Source organism: Hypanus sabinus, chromosome 1 (assembly GCF_030144855.1).
Source record: "Hypanus sabinus isolate sHypSab1 chromosome 1, sHypSab1.hap1, whole genome shotgun sequence".
Classification (NCBI taxonomy): Eukaryota; Metazoa; Chordata; class Chondrichthyes; order Myliobatiformes; family Dasyatidae; genus Hypanus; species Hypanus sabinus.
Window position 1 is genome coordinate 128,297,670 of NC_082706.1, and position 19,716 is coordinate 128,317,385.

General features: G+C 39.1%; 1 protein-coding gene across 2 annotated transcripts in view; it reads left to right on the top strand.

The window, feature by feature from the left end:
• LOC132397406 (microtubule cross-linking factor 1) overlaps positions 1 to 19,716 on the top strand; it is a 218,807-nt gene that overhangs the window by 92,148 nt on the left and 106,943 nt on the right. For both annotated transcript variants that reach the window (XM_059976138.1, XM_059976146.1), the window contains exon 4: positions 14,406 to 14,465. In XM_059976138.1, the coding sequence (XP_059832121.1) occupies positions 14,406 to 14,465 (60 nt within the window). The remainder of the gene's footprint in view (positions 1 to 14,405; positions 14,466 to 19,716) is intronic.

Here is a 19,716-nt window from a genome sequence, read left to right on the forward strand (position 1 = left end):
ATAACTGGGCCCAGAAGACACACACTCTTACAACTCAAGCATTCTTTTTACTTTAGTTGTGAACAAGGAGTACAGCATTGCCCCTGTCACACAGACTGCTCTGAAGCAAGGGCAGAAAACTTGGTGGTTTTATATGGAATTGGCTTAACAGTTACGGATATTAAACACTTGGTAAATTGTAAATGTTTGAGTTCTTTCCTTGCAATATCATTTGCCATTCACAACAGAGGTGCTAAAATCAATCGAGACTTCCAAGAACTCAGCCAGTGATATTTTGAACTTAGTAAAGACGATTGTGCCTTAGTTGTTGGGCATGTTTTATATTCTTCCATAATTCCTATCCCGTCTGTCTCCAGCACCCCCTTTTGAGTTTTTCAGAAGACCTTTCTAGAAAAGTCTCAACAGAGACCACAGTTGTCTGGTTTAGGTACACACTGCTGCAGTCACCCCCCAAGCCTATCTCATCTGTACTAAGCAGAGATGTCCTTGGCAGTCTCACTTCAAAGGTCTCTGGACTACAACTGCCCCAGGCTATCCTTACCTGGACATTGTTTTTAACCTTCGCCTTACTGCAACTTGCATTATCATTTGGGCTTTCTTTAAAAAAGCTTCCTTTCATCTTGTTTTATGTTCTTTTGCTTATTATTTAAATTTCTCTCCTCCATTTCTTAGCTCTTGCACCAATGGTAGCATTTTATGTACAGACCTCACATTACTTGCCCCTCTATTGTATGTCCTCTCCAAAGAGGATAACTAGGATCAGGGCAGAACCACTCAAGGATAAAGGGAAAACATTTGCTTGGATGCAGAGGATGTGGTTGAGCTTCTTAATGGGTACTTTACATCAGTATTTACCAAGGAGAATGACTGGAGGACAGGGAGATCAGTGCCAAACATGCTGATATGCTAAAGACATTTCCAGGTAAGGGAGGGTGTAGTGTTGGGTCTCTTAAAGAGCATTAACGTGGATGCCCCCAGGGCCTGATATATCCCAGGTTATTGAGAAAGGCAAGAGAAGAGATTGAAAGGGTCTTGACTGATTTCTTTGTGTCCCTTCTAGTCCCATGGAGGACTAGCAAGGAGCTAATGTTGCTCCATTATCCAAAAGCGAAACCAGGGAGAGGCCTGGAATCTATAGACCAGTCAGTCTCACATCCCTAGTAGGGAAGCTTTTGGGATTTATGAGCATTTGAAAAACCATGGCCTAATTAGGAAGAGCCAGCATGGCTATGTGCAAGTTATGTCTTACTAACTTGATTGAGTTTTTTTGATGAGGTTACGAGGGTTATTGATGAAGGTAAGGTTGTAGATGTTGTCTACATGGATTTTAGTAAAGTGTATGACATGGTCACTCATGGGAGGCTCATCCAGAGGATTAAGATGTATGGGAACCATGGTGAATTGACCGTTAGGTTTCAAAACTGGCTTGTCCATTGAAGACACAGTAGTGACTTAAGGAAGCTATTCTATCTGGAAGTCTGTGATTAGTGATATTCAGGCAGGGATCTGTACTGGGACCTCTGCTGTTTGTGATATATATGATCTGAATGGAAAGTAGATGGGTGGATGAGTAAGTTTATAGATGTAAAAAGAAATTGATGGTGTTGTGGATAGCGTAGAAGACTAGCAAAGAATACAGCGGAGTATAGATCAGTTGCAGATATGGATGGAGAAATGAAAGTTGGAGTTTAACCTGGCCAAATGTGAAATGTTTCTCCTTGGTAGGTCAAATGCAAAAACAGTAGACTGTTTTCTCTGGTGGAGGCTGAGGGGAGATCTGATGGAGCAGTGGGTCCCAGTCTTATTTGGGTTACCGCCCCCTTGGCTCCCAGACCACATCCCCATGCCTCCCTCTCCCTTTATGGCTATTACATAAAAACAATAAAGGATTTTGATTCACAATGCACAGTGAAAGAACATAGGAACTGCAAATTCAAAGCAGTGACATATAATTGCAAAAATATGCATATCTATTTAAAGCTGCAAATAAATTATTTCTTTATTTAATTACAGTAGAAACGTTTTCTTCAGCAATTTTAGAGTGTACATTAGTAGTCCAACTATTTACTACTTCATTGCTTTTTCACTATTCAATGAGATAAATGGACTTGGTATAGTGATATCAGTTTTTCAACATCATGTTGAATGTCACTTTGAAAAAGTCTCAGATCTCCACATTCAATAATTTGCAGTCTGTTTTGTTGCTTTGAAAGAAATAGGGTGACTGAACTGAAACTGCGCTCCACTAAATAAAATGTTTGAAAGGCAATAAAAAACATCTTGACATTTTTCCACAGTGCAAGGTATTGTTCAGAAATTTCTTAATCAACCAAAAGTCCTAATATGATATTTTTTGAACCTTGGCTTCAGTTCAATCATTTTATACCAAGATCAGTTCTTCCCCATCCTTTCTGTTAATTCCTCATTACAAGTATGCAGGAATGGATTTATTATCCCGTTTGGAACATGAGAAGATCCTGAAATCTTTCTGCCATGACTTTTTGCAGTTTACCCAGGTGGGTACAGTATATTTGAAGATCATCATCTGGTATTCTTTCTTTCTCTTAAAACTCAGAGGTCGGAAATTGGAAAAGGTCGCAACAGCCAAAGTTGTACTTAAATAGAATTAATGTGGACGGAAGTATGGAGACAACTGATTTGACTTTGATAAGATTCACAGCATTTCCTTGTAATTGAAGATTGACTTAATTAAACTAACAAATAAGCAATGTCATGCCTATGTTTTTGAGTTTATTTACTGAATTATGCATTCGAGTCTTCAAAGAATTTCACAGTTTCAAAAGCACATAAAAGCATCTCAAGCAGTTTGAGAGCCACCTGACTTCTGTGTGCAAAAGTGAGCATTCAAACCGTTCATCATTCTCAATACAAAGCTCTTAAAATAGTCAAGAATTGAGAACATGGGACTGGATTTTATTTTCCGCTGTGATAATGGTATTTCATAATCAGTTTTTTTTTGCGACAAGGTGTTGCCTGTGAATTACATATAAATGGTACAGCTAATTTCAAGAAAGTGAATCCACAGTAGCATCCTGTCATTGGTGGTGTCCCATCTGTTGCACATGCAGGAACGTTGATGAGCAAACTGTGATTCTCTTTGAAAAATTGCTCAACTACCTGAAATATTGACTCCCCCTTCATATCTGTTTCTAGTCTCCTTGCAAATAACAACTCTTGAACCATGCTTTCATCTTTTATGAAGTGAACGTACCTAGAAGCAAAGGTTCGTTGCCTGGGAAAGTTGACTCATCCAGCTGCAGAGCAAATTCTGTTACCTTAAGCATGGTGCGGAATATATTTTCACATTCTCAGACATTTCATCTGTTTGTCTTTGAAACAAGCTATCTCTGAGCGGAATTGGTTTAATTATTTGGTCTTGTCACTTACGCAAAGCCATATTCAGAACCTCCCTTACTGCTATCAGAAGCAGTTCTCCAATTCTCCAGATTTAGCAATGAGCAATGAAGTGTTGTGTGCCACAAGTGATCACTGTTCTGTTGTGAAGTGCTGGTAAACATGGTTAATTGCCTATTGCTAAAGTCCAACCTCAAACACTGCGATTAATAAAGGGGAAAGTTATGACATCATCATAGCTCAGGCAAAGCCTGATTCTCTGCTTGAAGGTACAAAAAGTGGGGCAGCAATATTGTGGTTCAGGCAGGGCCAGAGAAATGCAGTCAAACCATTTGAAAGGGCAGATTCTGAACTTTACCCCATTGAACATCATACCCTAATTCACAGGAATTGTGTGAATAGAGTATGTGATTCATACTGGTTAACAGTGTACTACTGTTTCTTCAGTCCAGATGACTCATGATATGCCAAATTCAGAAGCGTCACATTTCTTTTCAACAACTGTAACATGCTTTGTGCAAAGTCTAAGTCGAGAATGATGAGTTAGTAAGAGAAGAGGTGATTACATGATCATTGTGGTCAATTAGGGGGCAGAGGTTCAAATGATTATAGTAAGTACAGTAGTTCATTTCTTAAATTAAGCCTGTAATCCCTCAGCTGTCCCCTTGCTGCTGAGTGCCCCCCACCACTACCCCCCCTTTATTTTTATTGCCACCTTCACAACTTCCACCACCCTCAGCGCTGGGGTGGGGGCGCAATATTGACCTCTTTGGGAACCACTGTGATAGAGTTTTATAAGGTTGTGAGAAGTCTAGATACAGTCAGTATCTTTTCCCCAGGATAAAATGTCTAATACCAGAGGATGTGTATTTCAGGTCATGGAGTAATGTCAAAGGAGATGTGAGGCAAGTTTTTTACACAGAGTGATGGATGCTTAGAATTCGTTGCCTGGAGTGATGATAGTGCCAAATGCATAAGGGACTTTTAAGAGACATTCAAATAGGTACATGAATGTGAGGTAAATAGAAGGGTATAGACATTGTGGAAGCAGAAGAGATCAATTTTGTTAGTTCAGCACAATACAGTGGGCTGAAGTGCCCGTTCCTTTGTGGTACTGTTCTATGTTAATTCTGTACTGTAAGGATAACAAGCCCAGCTATGAGAGATCAGAATAGGAGTTGTGAAGGACGTTACAAAGAAGGGGTAAGTGAGAGGTGGGAAAGCTTAGGGAGGAAGTGCCAAAGGTGAGGCATTATAGCATTGAAGATATAGTAGTGGAAGGAGCCATAATTGGCACTGGAGAGTTAAAGGTTTGCAAGGTATTAAAGGAATAGAGAGAGTTTAAGACGGTGGAGGAATTTGAAAATAACAGTGAGATCTTTGGAATCTAAAAACTGCTGAATCGTCATTTCTATTTTAAGTATCTTTGGCTATCCTTAAAATATCTTAAGATATACTAGTTTCTTTAATGAATGTATTTTCAGTATAATCACTGTTTAACTTATAGAGACTAAGGATTCATCTTGTAATATTAGGGCACCATTCAAAATTCTTAATGAATCTTTGCAGTGAATCTTCAAAATTGTCAACTCAAGGCCATAGCGGAGCTTTCATTGCTAGGTATTTTCATGATGGACATCACAGAGTTATTAGATTTAAGGGAATCAAGGTCCATTAGTGTAGGAAAGCAGTGCTGAAGTAAATAATCAGCCATATCTTACTGAACAACAGATTGTGTCTGTATCTCCTGTGCTGTTAGATTTGTGGTATCTGCATTTGGTTGCTGTAGTTGAAGAGTGCATAGGCACAGCAGTGCAAACTTCCTCATTACCAAGGTATCACAATATATCACTGGTGCCTCCTGAAAACCTGCACACCAATGGAGTGGAAATCTCATTAAAAAGATCCAGGTTATTAATGAACATACAAATGCAATCAATAGCTGTCAGGATTCATGTGATGCCATAAATTCCATTGCCCAAAATGCTGCTATGAAATCGATGAAATGGGGTTTTACCATCGCACAGCAAGTGGAGCCACTGCCTCACAGTACAAGGTTCAATCCTGATCTGTAAGGAGTTTGCACAATGATCTTATGTACTTCCTCCAGGTGCTTTGGTTTACTCCCTCATCCCAAGAACAAGTGTGTTGTTTGGATTTCCTGCATCTGCAGATTTTCTTGAGTTTATTGTAATGAGACCTTACACAACCTTGAGGAGCAACATCTCATCTTCCATCTGAGCACACTGCACCTGCAGGGATCAATATCAAATTCCTGAGCTAAAGACTTAGTCCTGAACTAAAGACTTTCTTTCTATTTGTCTGCGAACAGAACATCTTTGACTGCCGTCACTTTGGCTCAGCTTTTCCCATTTGTTTTTCATATTGTCTGAATTGTTGTGTGTGTCCCCCAGCTATGCATCAATGACAGATTACACGCACAAAGAAGCTTAACCTGATTTGAACTGCCACATTAGTTCATCTTCAGAATCAGATTTACTATCACTGACATATGTCATGAAATTTATTGCTTTGCAGTGGCAGTACAGTGCTACTACAACAAGAAATATTTTAAAAATAAAACAGTGCAAAAAGAGAGCAAAGTGCAGTAGTGTTCATGGATCATTCCAATGGCTGATGGCAGAGAGGAAGAAGCTGTTTATAAAACATTAAGCATGCATCCTCAGGCTGCTGTTCCACCTGCCTGATGGCAGTATTGGGTAAAATGTATGTTCTGCATGATGGTCTTTATTGATGGATGCCATGTTCTTGAGGCACTACATTTGGAAGATGCCCTTGATGGTGGGCAGGCTGGTATCCATGATGGAGTTGGCTGAGTCTACAACTCTGCAGCTGTTTTTGACCTTGTGCCTTGGAGCCTCCATAACAGGTGATGATGTAACAAGTCAGAATGCTCTCCAAGGCACATCTGTAGAAATTTGCTTGGGTCTTTGGTGACATACCAATCCTCAAACTCTTAATGAAGTATTCTGTCTCAATTTATCCGAGAAATCAACTTGTTCCATTCACAACTCCTCAGATAACAATAACTCCGCAAATAGGTCTCAATTAACATTTGCATCACCTAAGTGCCAGGTGATAATGATATCAAAGAAAATCCAGCTATCACCCCTTGACATTCGGTGGCATCACCATAACTGAATTCCCCATCATTAAAACCATAGGAGCTGCCATTAATCTGAATCTGAGCTGGGGTAGCCATATAGGCAATGTGGTTACAAGAGCAAGTGGCCGGCCAGGAATTCTGTGGCAAATAACTTTATCAGCTAACTCTCCAAAGCCTGTGCAGCATCTACGAGGTTCAAGTCAGGAGTATGAGAGCACACTGACAACTTTCCCAGATGTGTTCAGCTTCAATAACACTCAAAAAGCTGAAAACCATATAGAATATAGCAGCCTATTTATTTACAGCCGTTCACTCGCTCCACTTACAGTAAAAACATCTGCAGGATACACTGCAGCAACTCACCAAGACTACTTTAGATAGCATCTTCTGAACCCATGGCTTCTACTGACAAAAAGGACAAGGCAATGAAACCACGGGAAAACCACCACCTGGAAGTTTCCCCTCAAACCACCGATCATCATGGTTGCCGATCCTTCACTGTCATTTGGTCAAAATCCTGAAGCTCCCTCTGCCGTAGCATAGTGGGTATACAGTACCCTGCACGGACTGCAGTGGTTGAAGAAGGCAGCTCACCGTCAATTGCTTGAGGGAAATTAGGGAGAGAAAGTGAATGCTGGTTCATGTTGTGAAGCCCACATCCCTTAATTAAATAAAAATAACCCGCCCAGCATTCTGTGCTAACTCGTTTCTCTCTTTCTCAGTTTTGATGGAGAGTCATAAACCTGAAATGCTTTTCCGCAAATGCTACCTGACTTCTGTTTTAATTTCAAATTTTCAACATCTGCAGATTTTTATTGTTGTTTACACTTCGTTCTCACTTTCTAATGCCTGAAAGGTGTTTTGGGATCACTTCCTGGCTCTATTGTGCACTCCAGAACAGGGGTCGGCAACGTTTACCACTAAAAGAGCCAATATGGACCCATTTCCCACAGAAAAGAAAACACTGGGAGCCACAAAATGAAATAACACTGCATACAACGGGGTTTTTTTGCCTTTATGCTATGTATAAACAAACTATAATGTGTTGCATTTTTGAAATTGATGAACTCCTGCAGAGAAAACGAAATTACATTTCTGCATGCAACAAAAACATTTTGAACTCCGAAAAAAAGACGTTGGGTTGAAGGTTACTACATAGGTAGCCTACCTTGGATCGAAGAATTAAAAGAAAGCGCGCACTGGCGGGTGTCAGGCATTGGCAGTGGTGATGTATATTAATAGCGATAAAAAACACGTTGTAGCGGTGTAGCGCTACACGCAGCGCTAAAATAAAGACTGCAGTCAAAGGTAACTTTATTCGAACTAAACAGCCTTGCTTTTAAGCCTCCCTCAACCCAGCCCCCATGGACGCAGATGCTGCAAAAGACGCGTACTCACAAACCCCCGTAGGCTATCTCCCTTAGCCGGAATGCTGGCTAATTGTGAGGAAATGTGTCGCCACACTTAGATTGTACAAGATCACCATAATCTTCAAATTTAGAATTACATTTCAAAAGCTAACAAACTAACATAAAATACATTTTAATTAAATAATGACCAATTATTTCCCAAAGCAACAGGGAGCCGCAGCACAGAGGTGAAAGAGCCACAAATGGCTCGGGAGCTGCAGGTTGCCGATCCCCGCTCCAGAATAACGCCAGGGAGCTGGACTCCTAACTGGTCCTTCAAATAGCTTAGCAAGTTATTTAATTCAAGAGCATTAAATGTTGGCCTTACAGGAAGAGAATAGAGGGACTTGGGAGGTTAGGGATCAGTTAAGCAACTGAGCATTACGCACACTTTTCCAACCATAATTTTATGGTAAGCAAATCTTTCTCCCTTCATTAGTATCTAAGAACATTTTATATATTACAGATTATATATCTATTTGTATAGAGTGAAGTCATGTAAAATATTTAAATAACTGTCCAGTGAGACAGGGACGGGTGGGGGGGGGGGGAGATGCTGATTGCTTACTTCATTTGGGATGATGGGAGTGGGGAGATGGTCTTTAGGAGATGACTCTATATCTCCTAGGGGTCAATTTACAGTATGTGCATTGCAAACCTTCATTTTGCTTGCTCCCAGTATTTTTAGCTGTTGGTCTCTATGCAGCTGGTTGGAAACTTGAGAGTAATATGGGTTCTTTGATTACCAACACTAGTTCTTTTTTCTGTTTGAACCATCAGGAGGAGACAGAGTTATCATGGCAGGAGAAGGATAATGGATATTACTTGCCTTGGAATGGATTGATTTGCAGTATACCCCAGCTGAGCATCACACACTTAATGACAACTTCAAAGGATTTAACACATGCAGTAGCATTAACCAATGTACAGTGTAGAGTTTTGGCAATGTAGGGAATGTGAGATATGAACTAGCCTGTGGCCCCAGCATTGCATCTTTGTCTTTCATTTCTTTCATTGAAGCTTAATCGACTGTCAGTGATACTGCTCCTCACCTCATCACATTTGCCTACACTGTAACCACATTTAAAACACCCCTTTTAAAAAGGTATTTCTAAATGTAGTCCTATTGCTCATCAATGTGTATGAAGTATTTTCACTGTAATACACCTTTCTCTGTAATAGACAATCTATAATATAACTCCTGAATAGAGAAAACTCATCTATCTTTAGCTTGCCTGTCTTCATAATATACAAACCCTATAAAATAACCTTTACTGTACAGATCATATTTTTAAGCTGCCAAATTAAAGTTCCCTCCAGATCTCTGAGATCCTCAGAGCAACATTAGCTTCATTGTCCACTCAGGCCAAAACTTACTTTCAGCCCACTTTGTAAACTCTTGAATATGTTAGGGCCTTTGATAAGAAACTTAAAAATATGAAGAGAATTTCTGAGAAATAAACTGTGTCTTAGTATATCTGAGAATGGTATACTAATAAGAATGATTACAGATAGCATAACAGTATACTTTAAAAGCTGCTGCCCTTTATGCAATATCCCAATTCTGCCCACTAGAATACAGTAAGTAAATGACAAAATTAATAAAATGTTCCAACATTAACAAAATAATAATTTGTTCAAAAAGCCATTGTAATTCATTCATTCTTTGTTCTGAGACAAAAATTATTGGATATACAGTCCATCAATGGTGAGGAATTCTCTGATTTTCAGTTATCTTAACAATCCATTCCTGTTTTGGGTGACAAATGTTTCTGATTTATTATCAACAGTCTGTAATACATCTGGAGGCTGGAACTGTCTTTCGGCAGACTTACAGATCAAGGTTTGTGTTAGTATAAAGCGATATTAAGTACAGGGCTGCTCACTGAGGCTGGAGATTACTGTCTCTTCCTGCACAAGGCAGAATAGAGCATGAGAGGAGTGCACGTGATTTGCAGCCCACTTTCATAAGTAATCATACATTCACACTGATCAAAATCTATCATCTTCAATATTACGGCCTTGACACCTTCTTCGTGGTATTATTGGTTTCACCTATGAGGTGACATGCCAGATCTGATTTATTTATAACCTTGAAGATGGCATTTGTGTAATATAAGAGCAGGATCATAAGAATAATTAAATGTGAGGTTATACGAGTGAATCTGCAGATGCTGGAAATAAATAAAAACACAAAATGAACTCTGATGAAGGGTTTCGGCCCGAAACGTCGTCACTACCTCCTCCCATAGATGCTGTCTGGCCTGCTGAGTTCTGACAGCATTTTGTGTTTTTAAATGTGAGGTTATAATCACTTTCTAGTATAATCCAATTTTACATCAAGCTGTACATTATATTTGGCGTTTTGTTAACTTTTGCAAATGCCAAGCTGCCTGAGTTTTAATTGTGTTGTGGTTCCTGAGATGACCAGAATAAATCAGGGTGCAATGGCTGGAAATTTATCAATGATGACAGCATCAAACACACTCTTAATAACAGTTCTGTGTTCTATATTGGCATTAAAGTTGAAGCCACTACAACCAATCGAGGGAAGAATTTGTAGCTAAATATCCATATATTTGAAATACAGTAAGACTCTAATAATACATTATCTAATTTTTGGGAAATCCTGATGGTTTGGGAATTCTGTTGCTCACACTTACTTTACAATCACTGGGGCTTTGCTTCCCACACTCCTTTAAACACCGTAAGATCTGATTCCTCACTCTTTAAGCTGACCAAGTTCACTACTAATGCACAACACCTTAAAAAAACTAAAAATCAATTAAAAGTGTGCTGGAGCATTAATAGGAGCATTAATAGCATTAATATTCCTAAAATATCTGGAAGTCCATCAACACCTAGTTTCAGCTTAAGTGTTTTTCTATTCTGAAAGAAATGCTAACTGAATCATGAGGTGGAGTCATGATGTTAAAATTGTGTTTCTAATGTGACAATATTTTAATATACAATATAAGTGCCTACAATCATATTTCTGTTAATTCTGTATGCTGGTGGTTACATGTCAAGTTTGTAGTCTCCACCAGACTGTCTGGGAGGAGGTGTGTGTAAGCCGCATTGCTTAGCAACAGAAGGGAAAACTGAAGTCAACACAGTGCCTCTGCATAACTCTTTGAGGTCAACCAGTGGTCTTTGCTGTGGAGCAGGTTGTCAGCCACTTTTATAATCAAGACTATTGCATTGCAGAGTAACTCAAAAGATGGGGAGTTATTAGGGGAAGGGCATTAACAGTACAACTCGGGGATCCCTCTTAAGTACTTGCTCTGCGACATTGAAGTTGTATATCTCTTTTCAGTATAAAGTCTAAGTGAAATTAACCTGCAAGGGGTTATGCCAGTTAGACATGTCACTTGTTTGGAAAAGATATTGCAATACCAATGCAAGAAATCTGAAAGTTAATGTCAGCACAGGATTGAGGATTTAAATTATTGTGGTTAGTTTCCCAACCAACCACTTTAAATAAAATGATCCCTGGATACCCTGGAAAAATGGAGAAATTTAATTACTTTTGTATGTTATATAATGAAACTTCATTAGAAAAAAACAGCCTTGAGGAAATCTCTCCATAATAATGAATTAGAATGTGCACCATAACAACATAGAAGATAATGCCAGTAATCTCCAAATACTGCTGACCAAATCTCATGATCCATGCCCCAACTTGCACCTGTCCCATATAAAGCCCCAGTCGCCAGGCAAAATAACTCCCAGTCCCTGAACTTTGTGAACACCCCACAAAGGCTCTGATCTTTGGCCAAACTACCTCTAGCAGTGCCCATTCCTTTCTCAGTCTTGCGCCTTTAGTCCTCAGGAAGAATTGAAATTTGCAGTGGCAGAACTCTGAACAAAACATTATAGCAGAGCAAAAAATAAAAGCTAGAGAAACTCAGCAGGTCAGGCAGCATATGTACAGAGAAATGGACAGTTAACATTTAGGGTTGAGACCTCACATCTGGACCGAAGAGTCTCAGCCTGAATCATCAACTGTTTAATTTTCAGCACCTGAAGTTTCTTCTGTGTCCACATCTCTGGTGGCAGGGCTAGGTGACCACCAACAGGAAGGTTCTAGTTTGGCTGAGTTTTGATTGATTTTCCCTTCACTACTATAGAAAAAAAAATCAGTGTTGTTCTCACCCTTTTTTTTTTCTGTGCCAAAATCTTGAGTTTGGTCAGGTTAAATAAGGAAATTCTCAGCTTCTAATTGTTTTGAAATGAAAATGTAATAAAGAGTGAAGAAAAATCTGGAGAGAGGTGTTGTTCCTGTAACTGTTCAGTCTTGACTGACTGCTCCCCCCAATGTAGATTAATCACCTACATGTTCAAGCTTACTTGTAAAGCATGCCCCAATAAAATGATCTTCAGAAAGGGTCTTTCGGAGCTGAAGATGCCTTACTTTCAATTCCATTCCAAGAGATCGATGAGTCCAATATAGTATTTTCAGCCCCTGTCAGCGAAGGGTTAGGTAGGGAGAGGGACTGATTGGGTTCGTAAAAAGTCCTTCCACCGCTTGCATTTAGCCTTCACAGCCATTTTGTTAAAGAAACATGCTCAGTGCTTCTCTAGATGCATCTCCACCACTTTGGTCAGTTTCATGCCAAGATTAGTTGGCCCAGAAATCACTTGCTGTGACATACATTGGAATGTGGCCTTTCCATCACAGATGGTGTAGTGAAGTCAGAATCTCATTGTTGCTCTAGGAGAGTATACACATTATTTCACCTATTCTTCCAGAGAAGGATTTTTTAAAGGCAACATTGGTTTTGCTTCTTTAGTGCTTTGTAGTGTCTGCTGAATGCTCCTTGTGGCTGATATAGAAAGAAGGGAGAGTATTACTGCTTTTGAAATTAAAATCCTTTTGGAATATTAGAACTGACTTACTTTTATTTAAATTAAAGATCAAAGTAAATTGCAGTCCTATTAAGATTAATTATACTGGTCGTAGGACATGGAGGATCATCAGGAAAGCAGGAATAAATATCCATTGCATTGCCTTTCCAATCTAATTTTAAACAGTTGCTTAGTCAGATCAGTGTTACTGTCCACAACTGATTTCTATTAATACAATTTCCAGATGTTTCAATACATGCTGACCTCAGTTATTGAATAAACTACCTGTAAGCATTAGGCGTTGGTCATTATAGTATCCATGTTGACTGTTGTGATCTACCTCATCAAGGATCCCCACCATCCGGATCATGTAAACACCTCACTGCTGCCATCAGGCAGGTGGTACAGAGGCCTGAGATTCAGGAACAGCTTGGTTCCTGAAACCATCAGGTTCTTGAACTGACCTGCACAACTCTAATTTCTACCTTAGCAGCAGAACACTAAGGACACCTCTAGAACTACTGTGCACTTATGTTTGCACTCATGTTTTGTTTCGCACTATTTCATAGAATATACAGTTTATGTAATTTACATATTGTGCATTGTCTGAACCTACATGCCTGTTATTCTGCTGGAAGCAAACCTTTTCATTGTACTTGTACCTCACTTTTAGTTTTACCACTGACAATAAACTCTACTTGCCTAACCTACACACCTAAACTACTCACCCATTGACTAACTGTGTAAAAAGATACATATTTAGAGTGGGGTAGCTGATGACGAATGTTGATGGCTTAACTGTCAGAAACATAAAAACTGTCATTAATTGCAGCTTTTGAAAAGTGATGACATCTCAATAAAGAGGTCACGTGAGTGTCGACTCCACTCAGTAAAATGGGGGAGTGTACCTGCTTTGAGATAAGCTGAAATGGTAAAACTAACCTGGAAATTATTTGACAGAAATGACCTAGAGGTTATTTACAAGGATGCAACCCAGGGTAAAAATCATTTTAATGGCTACAAAAATTGTGAAATTATGGTTCTTCTACTGTTTGTATGTACAATTATTGTACATAGATTAAATGATAGACTAGATTAAAAATAACTTAACATGCACACAATTGACGTATTCATTTGACACTTCACTTCTATTTCAAATGAGGCGTGAATCAGACTCAGGTTTAAAATCACTGGCATATGTTGTGAAATGTTGTTATGCGACAACAGTGCATTGCAATGCATAATATGAACTGCAAAATATTTTTTTAAAAATTAAATTAAATAAGTGGTACAAAAAGAGAAATAAAAATTAGTGAGGTAGCGTTCAATGTCTATTCAGAAATCTGATGGCAGAGGGGAAGAAGCTGTTCCTGAATCATTGAGTGTGTGCCTTCAGGCTCCTGTACCTCCTCCCTGATGGTAGCAATGAGAAGAGGGCAGGTCCAGGGTGATGGGAGTCTTTAATGATGGGTCCCGCCTTTTTGAAGCTGTGCTCCTTGAAGATGTCCTGGATGCACAGGAGGCTAGTGCCTATGTTTATAATAAACCTTTATTAAAAAGGGATGAAGATTATGGCTTTTTGTTTTTCCAAGCTGCTATCTCTGATCTTTTCTTCACTAAAGCACTTTGCCATTTGTATCTTACAGAGCTCTTTGAAGAGAAGGGGAAGCCGAGAGTTCTACAAGGATAAGAAAAGTGCTGCTCAGGTAACGTATGCCCCACTCTACTAAGTTGAGCTCACTTTATTAAGGATATTTAATTCAATTTAGACTTCTTAATAATTCCAGTCAGTTATTCACTATTTTATTGAACAGCCACTTTCTTAAGCGGTTAAGTTTTAAAATATGTTTTCTAACATTTTATCCTTATTGTATATCATTTTGTGTCATTGGTGAGTGCTGCTGCACAAGTCACTGCAAGGAATGCTAGAAGGAAGAGGTGAGAGGTGAGAGGTGAGAACATTTGAGCATAGGATATTTAAAAAGTAACATTTTGCAGGATTTCTGAATTGCCATTTTTGCCACACTATGGAGCAGAAAAATGGATTCTCCCTCCCTGCACAACAGCCTCTTCCATCCCAACCTTTCTGCATTCTGATAGTTAAAAACATAAACAAGATCTGGAAATCTTGAATGGGAGATGGTAAGTCCTGGTTACAGTTGAAAATTGAAGAAGAAAGCTATTCAACTCAGCTTATTTGAACAAATTACACTCCTCAAATTGCATCATACAGCTGATTCTTACATTTCTATTAGTCTGCCAATAGATGTGAATTGGCAAATTTGATATCATTGGAATCCCTTAAGTGTGATTAACTTTATAAGATTTTACTATGGCCTTTAGTATATCTTGAAGTGTTTTATCAGGATTATGTAATTGTGATATCAGGATTATAGATCACAGAGACAATTTTGGAAATTCAATTAGTCATCCCTGCAATATCTCCAAATACAGTCTGCAGAACCTTTCTGATTGTGATTTGAATTTAAGTTCCAATATACACTACTGTAAGATACTTGAAGACATCAAGATTGTACTGTCTGTTCTGTATTTAATGCAAGGACTCAAAGGCAAATGGTGGAGAGATAAAGAACCCATTGGCTTGATACACATGAATTTTGTAGGTAGGCTTGCCTTTCAGTCCTATTGGACTCTCTCCTCCAAGACCAGCAAGAGAAGCCATCATTGATAGTGTTTTTCTTTAAGGGAATGCTCCCAAGATAGCAGAATTTGCCCAAGATCTTAAATAATATATCATTAATTAAACAGCAAATGATGTGGTTGGAAGATTGAATATGAACTGAATAATGACTTTAGTCTTTTCTAATGTAATTGTGGGGCAAGGAGCATTGTTGCTCAGGGTAAAGCAATTGGATAGCAACAAAATGATCCTGAGATTTTAGCCAAATAACACCCAATCATGTCCAAAGTCTATGTCTCACATGACTGAGCTACTACATTTAAAGATACCATAATCAATGTGATATCAAAAATACATCCTTGTCACAGCTCCTGATCTTTCCAAGCAGGCCATTGAGAATATTGTGCTCAACAGGGTTGGGAGCCAAAAGCCAAACACATTGAATAATAGAGTAATAGTGCAATACAGTCCAGCGAATCCATGTAACCATGGTGCCCACCCAATTTCCTGCGTTCAGTCCATATCCCTCAAACCCCACTAAATGACATTGTTCCTACCTCAACCATTTCCTCTGCCAACTCATCCCATATAGTCACTTCCCTCTGCATGAAAAAAAGTTGCCTTCCACATCCCTTTAAAATTTTCCTCCTGTCACTTTAAATCTATGCCCCCTAGTTTTGGACTCCCCCAGCAGGTCGGTGCCCTCCATCTTATCTTTGCCTCAAAATTTAAAATATTTCTTTAAGGTCACCCCTCATTCTCCTGTGTTCCAAGATATAAAGACCTAGCCTGGCCAACCTCTCCCTGTAACTCAGGTCCTCGAACCCTAGCAAAGTCCTCATAATTTTTTCTGAACTGTTTCCAGTTCAGACATGTTTTTCCTGTAACAGGGTATTGAAACCTATACAGTACTCTTAAGTGCAAACCCACCAGTGCCTTATACAACTGCAGCACAATGATCCAACTCCTATACTCAATACCCTGACGAATGAAGTCCAGCACGTAGAACACCCTTTTCACCACCCTGTCTCCCTGTAACATCACGTGCTCTCAGTAGATCAACAAATTAGTACACAATTGGCACATGACGTCCTTGATTCAAACGTAATTTTTGGAGAATGTTCCAATTGTGCATCACAGCAAACAGGACTGAATGTCTTTCCCACATCAACGAAAGACAGAGTGATGTAGATGCTATTTGCTATATACTGTATTTCCAGAATTGGCAGGTTCAGTGATGATCTGCAACTAGCTCATAAATACATTGGATTTCTAGAGAGCTATTTTCCACCAGTTCTTATGGTACAGTAGGACAGTGATCATGTTACTGAACTAGTAATCAAGAAACCTGGGCATATCACACAATGACAAAGGTTAAAATCCAACTGTAGCAACTGGGGCTTAATTTTCAGCTGTACCTCTCACTTCTGCTAGTGGCTTAATATAGGGGATGATAGCCCCCGACCCGGCCAAGCTCGAGAAATTTCGTTTGGGTGGTTGCTGCGCAATGTGTCCCCTGTTACAAATCAGTACCCCAAAATAACAAACAGTACACAATATGCGATTAAATGATTAAGCATTATAATTCTTACAGACACAGACAGACATACTTTATTGATCTTGAGGGAAATTGGGTGTGACCATATGGATAGTAAAGAAAATTTTTTAAAAAAGAAAAAGGGCCCAATCTTTGTCTGTTGCACAATGCTGGAGCTCACTGACAAGCCGATGGTCCACCATCGACCTCCTCCTCCAGCATTCCAAACCCCGTTATCTCTAGTCATAACCCAAACATTGCTGCTACAGAGAAACAGTTACATTATCAGTGAAACCTTACAGCGTGTTACACAGCTCGGTATCATTACAAGCTGTTGTCATCTAATGCAGACTATTCATTGCCACATGTCATAAGGCATAGGTGCAAAATTAAGTCATTTGACCCATCGAGTCTGCTCCACCATTCCATCATGACTGATTTATTATCCCTCTCAAACCCATTCTCCCACCACCTCCTTGAAACCTTTGACACTCTGACTAATTAAGAACATATCAACCTCCGTTTTAAATATACCCAATGATTTGGTCTCCACAGCCGTCTATGGCAATGAATTCCACAAATTCACACCCTCTGGCTAGAGAAATTCCTCCTCATCTCTGTTCTAAGTTAACCCTATCTTTCCCAGGATCATTCTCATAAACCTCCTCTGGACCCTCTCCAATCCCAGCACATCCCTTCTAGATAAGGGGCCTACTACTGCTCTTAATATTCCCAAGAGCAATCTGGCCAATACCTTATAAAGCCTCAGCATTATATCCTTACTTTTATATTCTAGTCCTCTGGAAATAACTACTAACATTACATTTGACTTCCATACCACAGACTCAGCCTGCAAATTAGTCTATAGTGAATCCTGCACAAGCAATCCCAAGTCTCTTTTCACCTCTGATTTCTGATTTCTGAATTCTGTTCCTATTTATAAAATAGTGTACATCTTTATTCCTTTTACCAAAATGCATGACCATACACTTCCCTACATTATATTCCATCTGCCACTTCTTTGCCCAAGCAACTGAATGTTGATTAAAGTTGATTATTCAGTTGTCAGAGGAAGAAAGAGGCAAGAATTTTGGCTGCTGCTAACAGATGCAAACCACACTTGTAGCACAATGCATTGATTGCATCTTTGAAATCTCATGACAGTATTACACACTCTGAAACGTTATTGTAAAGGGAAAAGAGTCTGCTGTGATGCCTGTGGCACCATGCCACAGTGAGTTTTGACTTTTCTTTTATTCCCGGCTTTCTCATGTTATTGAATTACAAGATAATTACACACACCCAAATTACTGTACACTCTCTTGTCCACCTGCTTGCCTCAATCTTCAGTGTCAGCTGGTCTGCTTACTGACAGCTGCCTGACCTTCCTTGCAGCTAAGAGATCCCTCCCTTAGCTGCTTCTTCAATGCCAAGCTACAAGTTTGGAGGTTGTGGGCAGAAGTAATCTTGCCTGTCAGTCTTTAGCCCGCTGCTTCAGCAGATCTGCCAACTTCAAAATCAGCTGAGCCATTGATATCTCTTTAAGCTGTCTTTCTATTCTGAAGCCAAGTGAAATATCAACAGCCCTAATTGCATGAACTTCTGTAATGGACAAAACTTCTAACATAAATTGAGCAAATAGATAATCCCCCTAAAACTCTGGCTCCATTGTAAAGGTTAAATGTCTATACGTAAATTAACATGCTGAATTCAGAATATATTAACTAAATGATTGGTATTTTTTTCACATAATAACAAATCGTAGACATTAATATAATTTCATTTAATTGAATTATTGTTCAGTGATTTATTGTTGATTATCTGACAATTCAATATTTAAGGTGGAGTCTTATGCCAAGGAACTTTTAAAAGTTGATCGTTTGTCTGCATTTATCAATTTAGTCTTAGCCAAGTTTTACTGTTTGTTAACACTGTTCAGTGAACTTTAATTGCATTCCCAGTTGCCTTTTGAGTCATCCGTGATAGATTAAGGGCCAACATGGGCACGATTGGACATTGATGCAGAAACTTCTATGCATCATGAAGGTCTGGTTGTTTAAGTGGTTAGTGTTTGTGGCAGCATGCCCCATCAGGTAAACATCCATAGGGGAGAAAATTGCCAGTAAGGTTAAAATAAAGAGCATTAACTTGAGTCCACAACTCTGAAACCAGTTTAATGCACGTTACTTTATGGTTTGTTGAACTTTTATTGCTTGATTTTAAAGCTTCAATACAAATTTGCAATGATGACTACAGTTTGAAAGTATTTCATTGGTTGTAAAGGGTTCTGGAATGTACAGAGGTCAAGAAAAGTGACTCCATCCATGAAGTTACATAAAGAAATATATATATTCACAGAATGAATTTCCACTCAGCCTCTCTGCTACCTGCCACTGTCAACCTTTGAACAGGGAGATATTGGCCTTCATTGCAAGAGAAATGGATGTGCAAATGTAAAGAATTCTTGTTGCACTGATATAAGCTTTGACCAAGCCTGGTGTATCAAGTGTAGCTTTGATATCCTTATTTATGGGAATGCTTGTCTTGGAAGCAGTACAAAGTTTCATAAGACTCATTCTTGGGAACATGGAATTGTGATAAGGAAAAATAAACTGCATGGCTGTATGCACCTTGGAGTTTGGAGATTTAAAACATGTAAGATCCTGTGAGTGGCTGAGGGCTTGATAGGGTAGATACTCTGAAGATGTTCCCATAGTAAGAGAATCTAGAGTAAGTGTTAACGTCTCACTAACAAGGGTTGTCACATCCAAGTCTGATA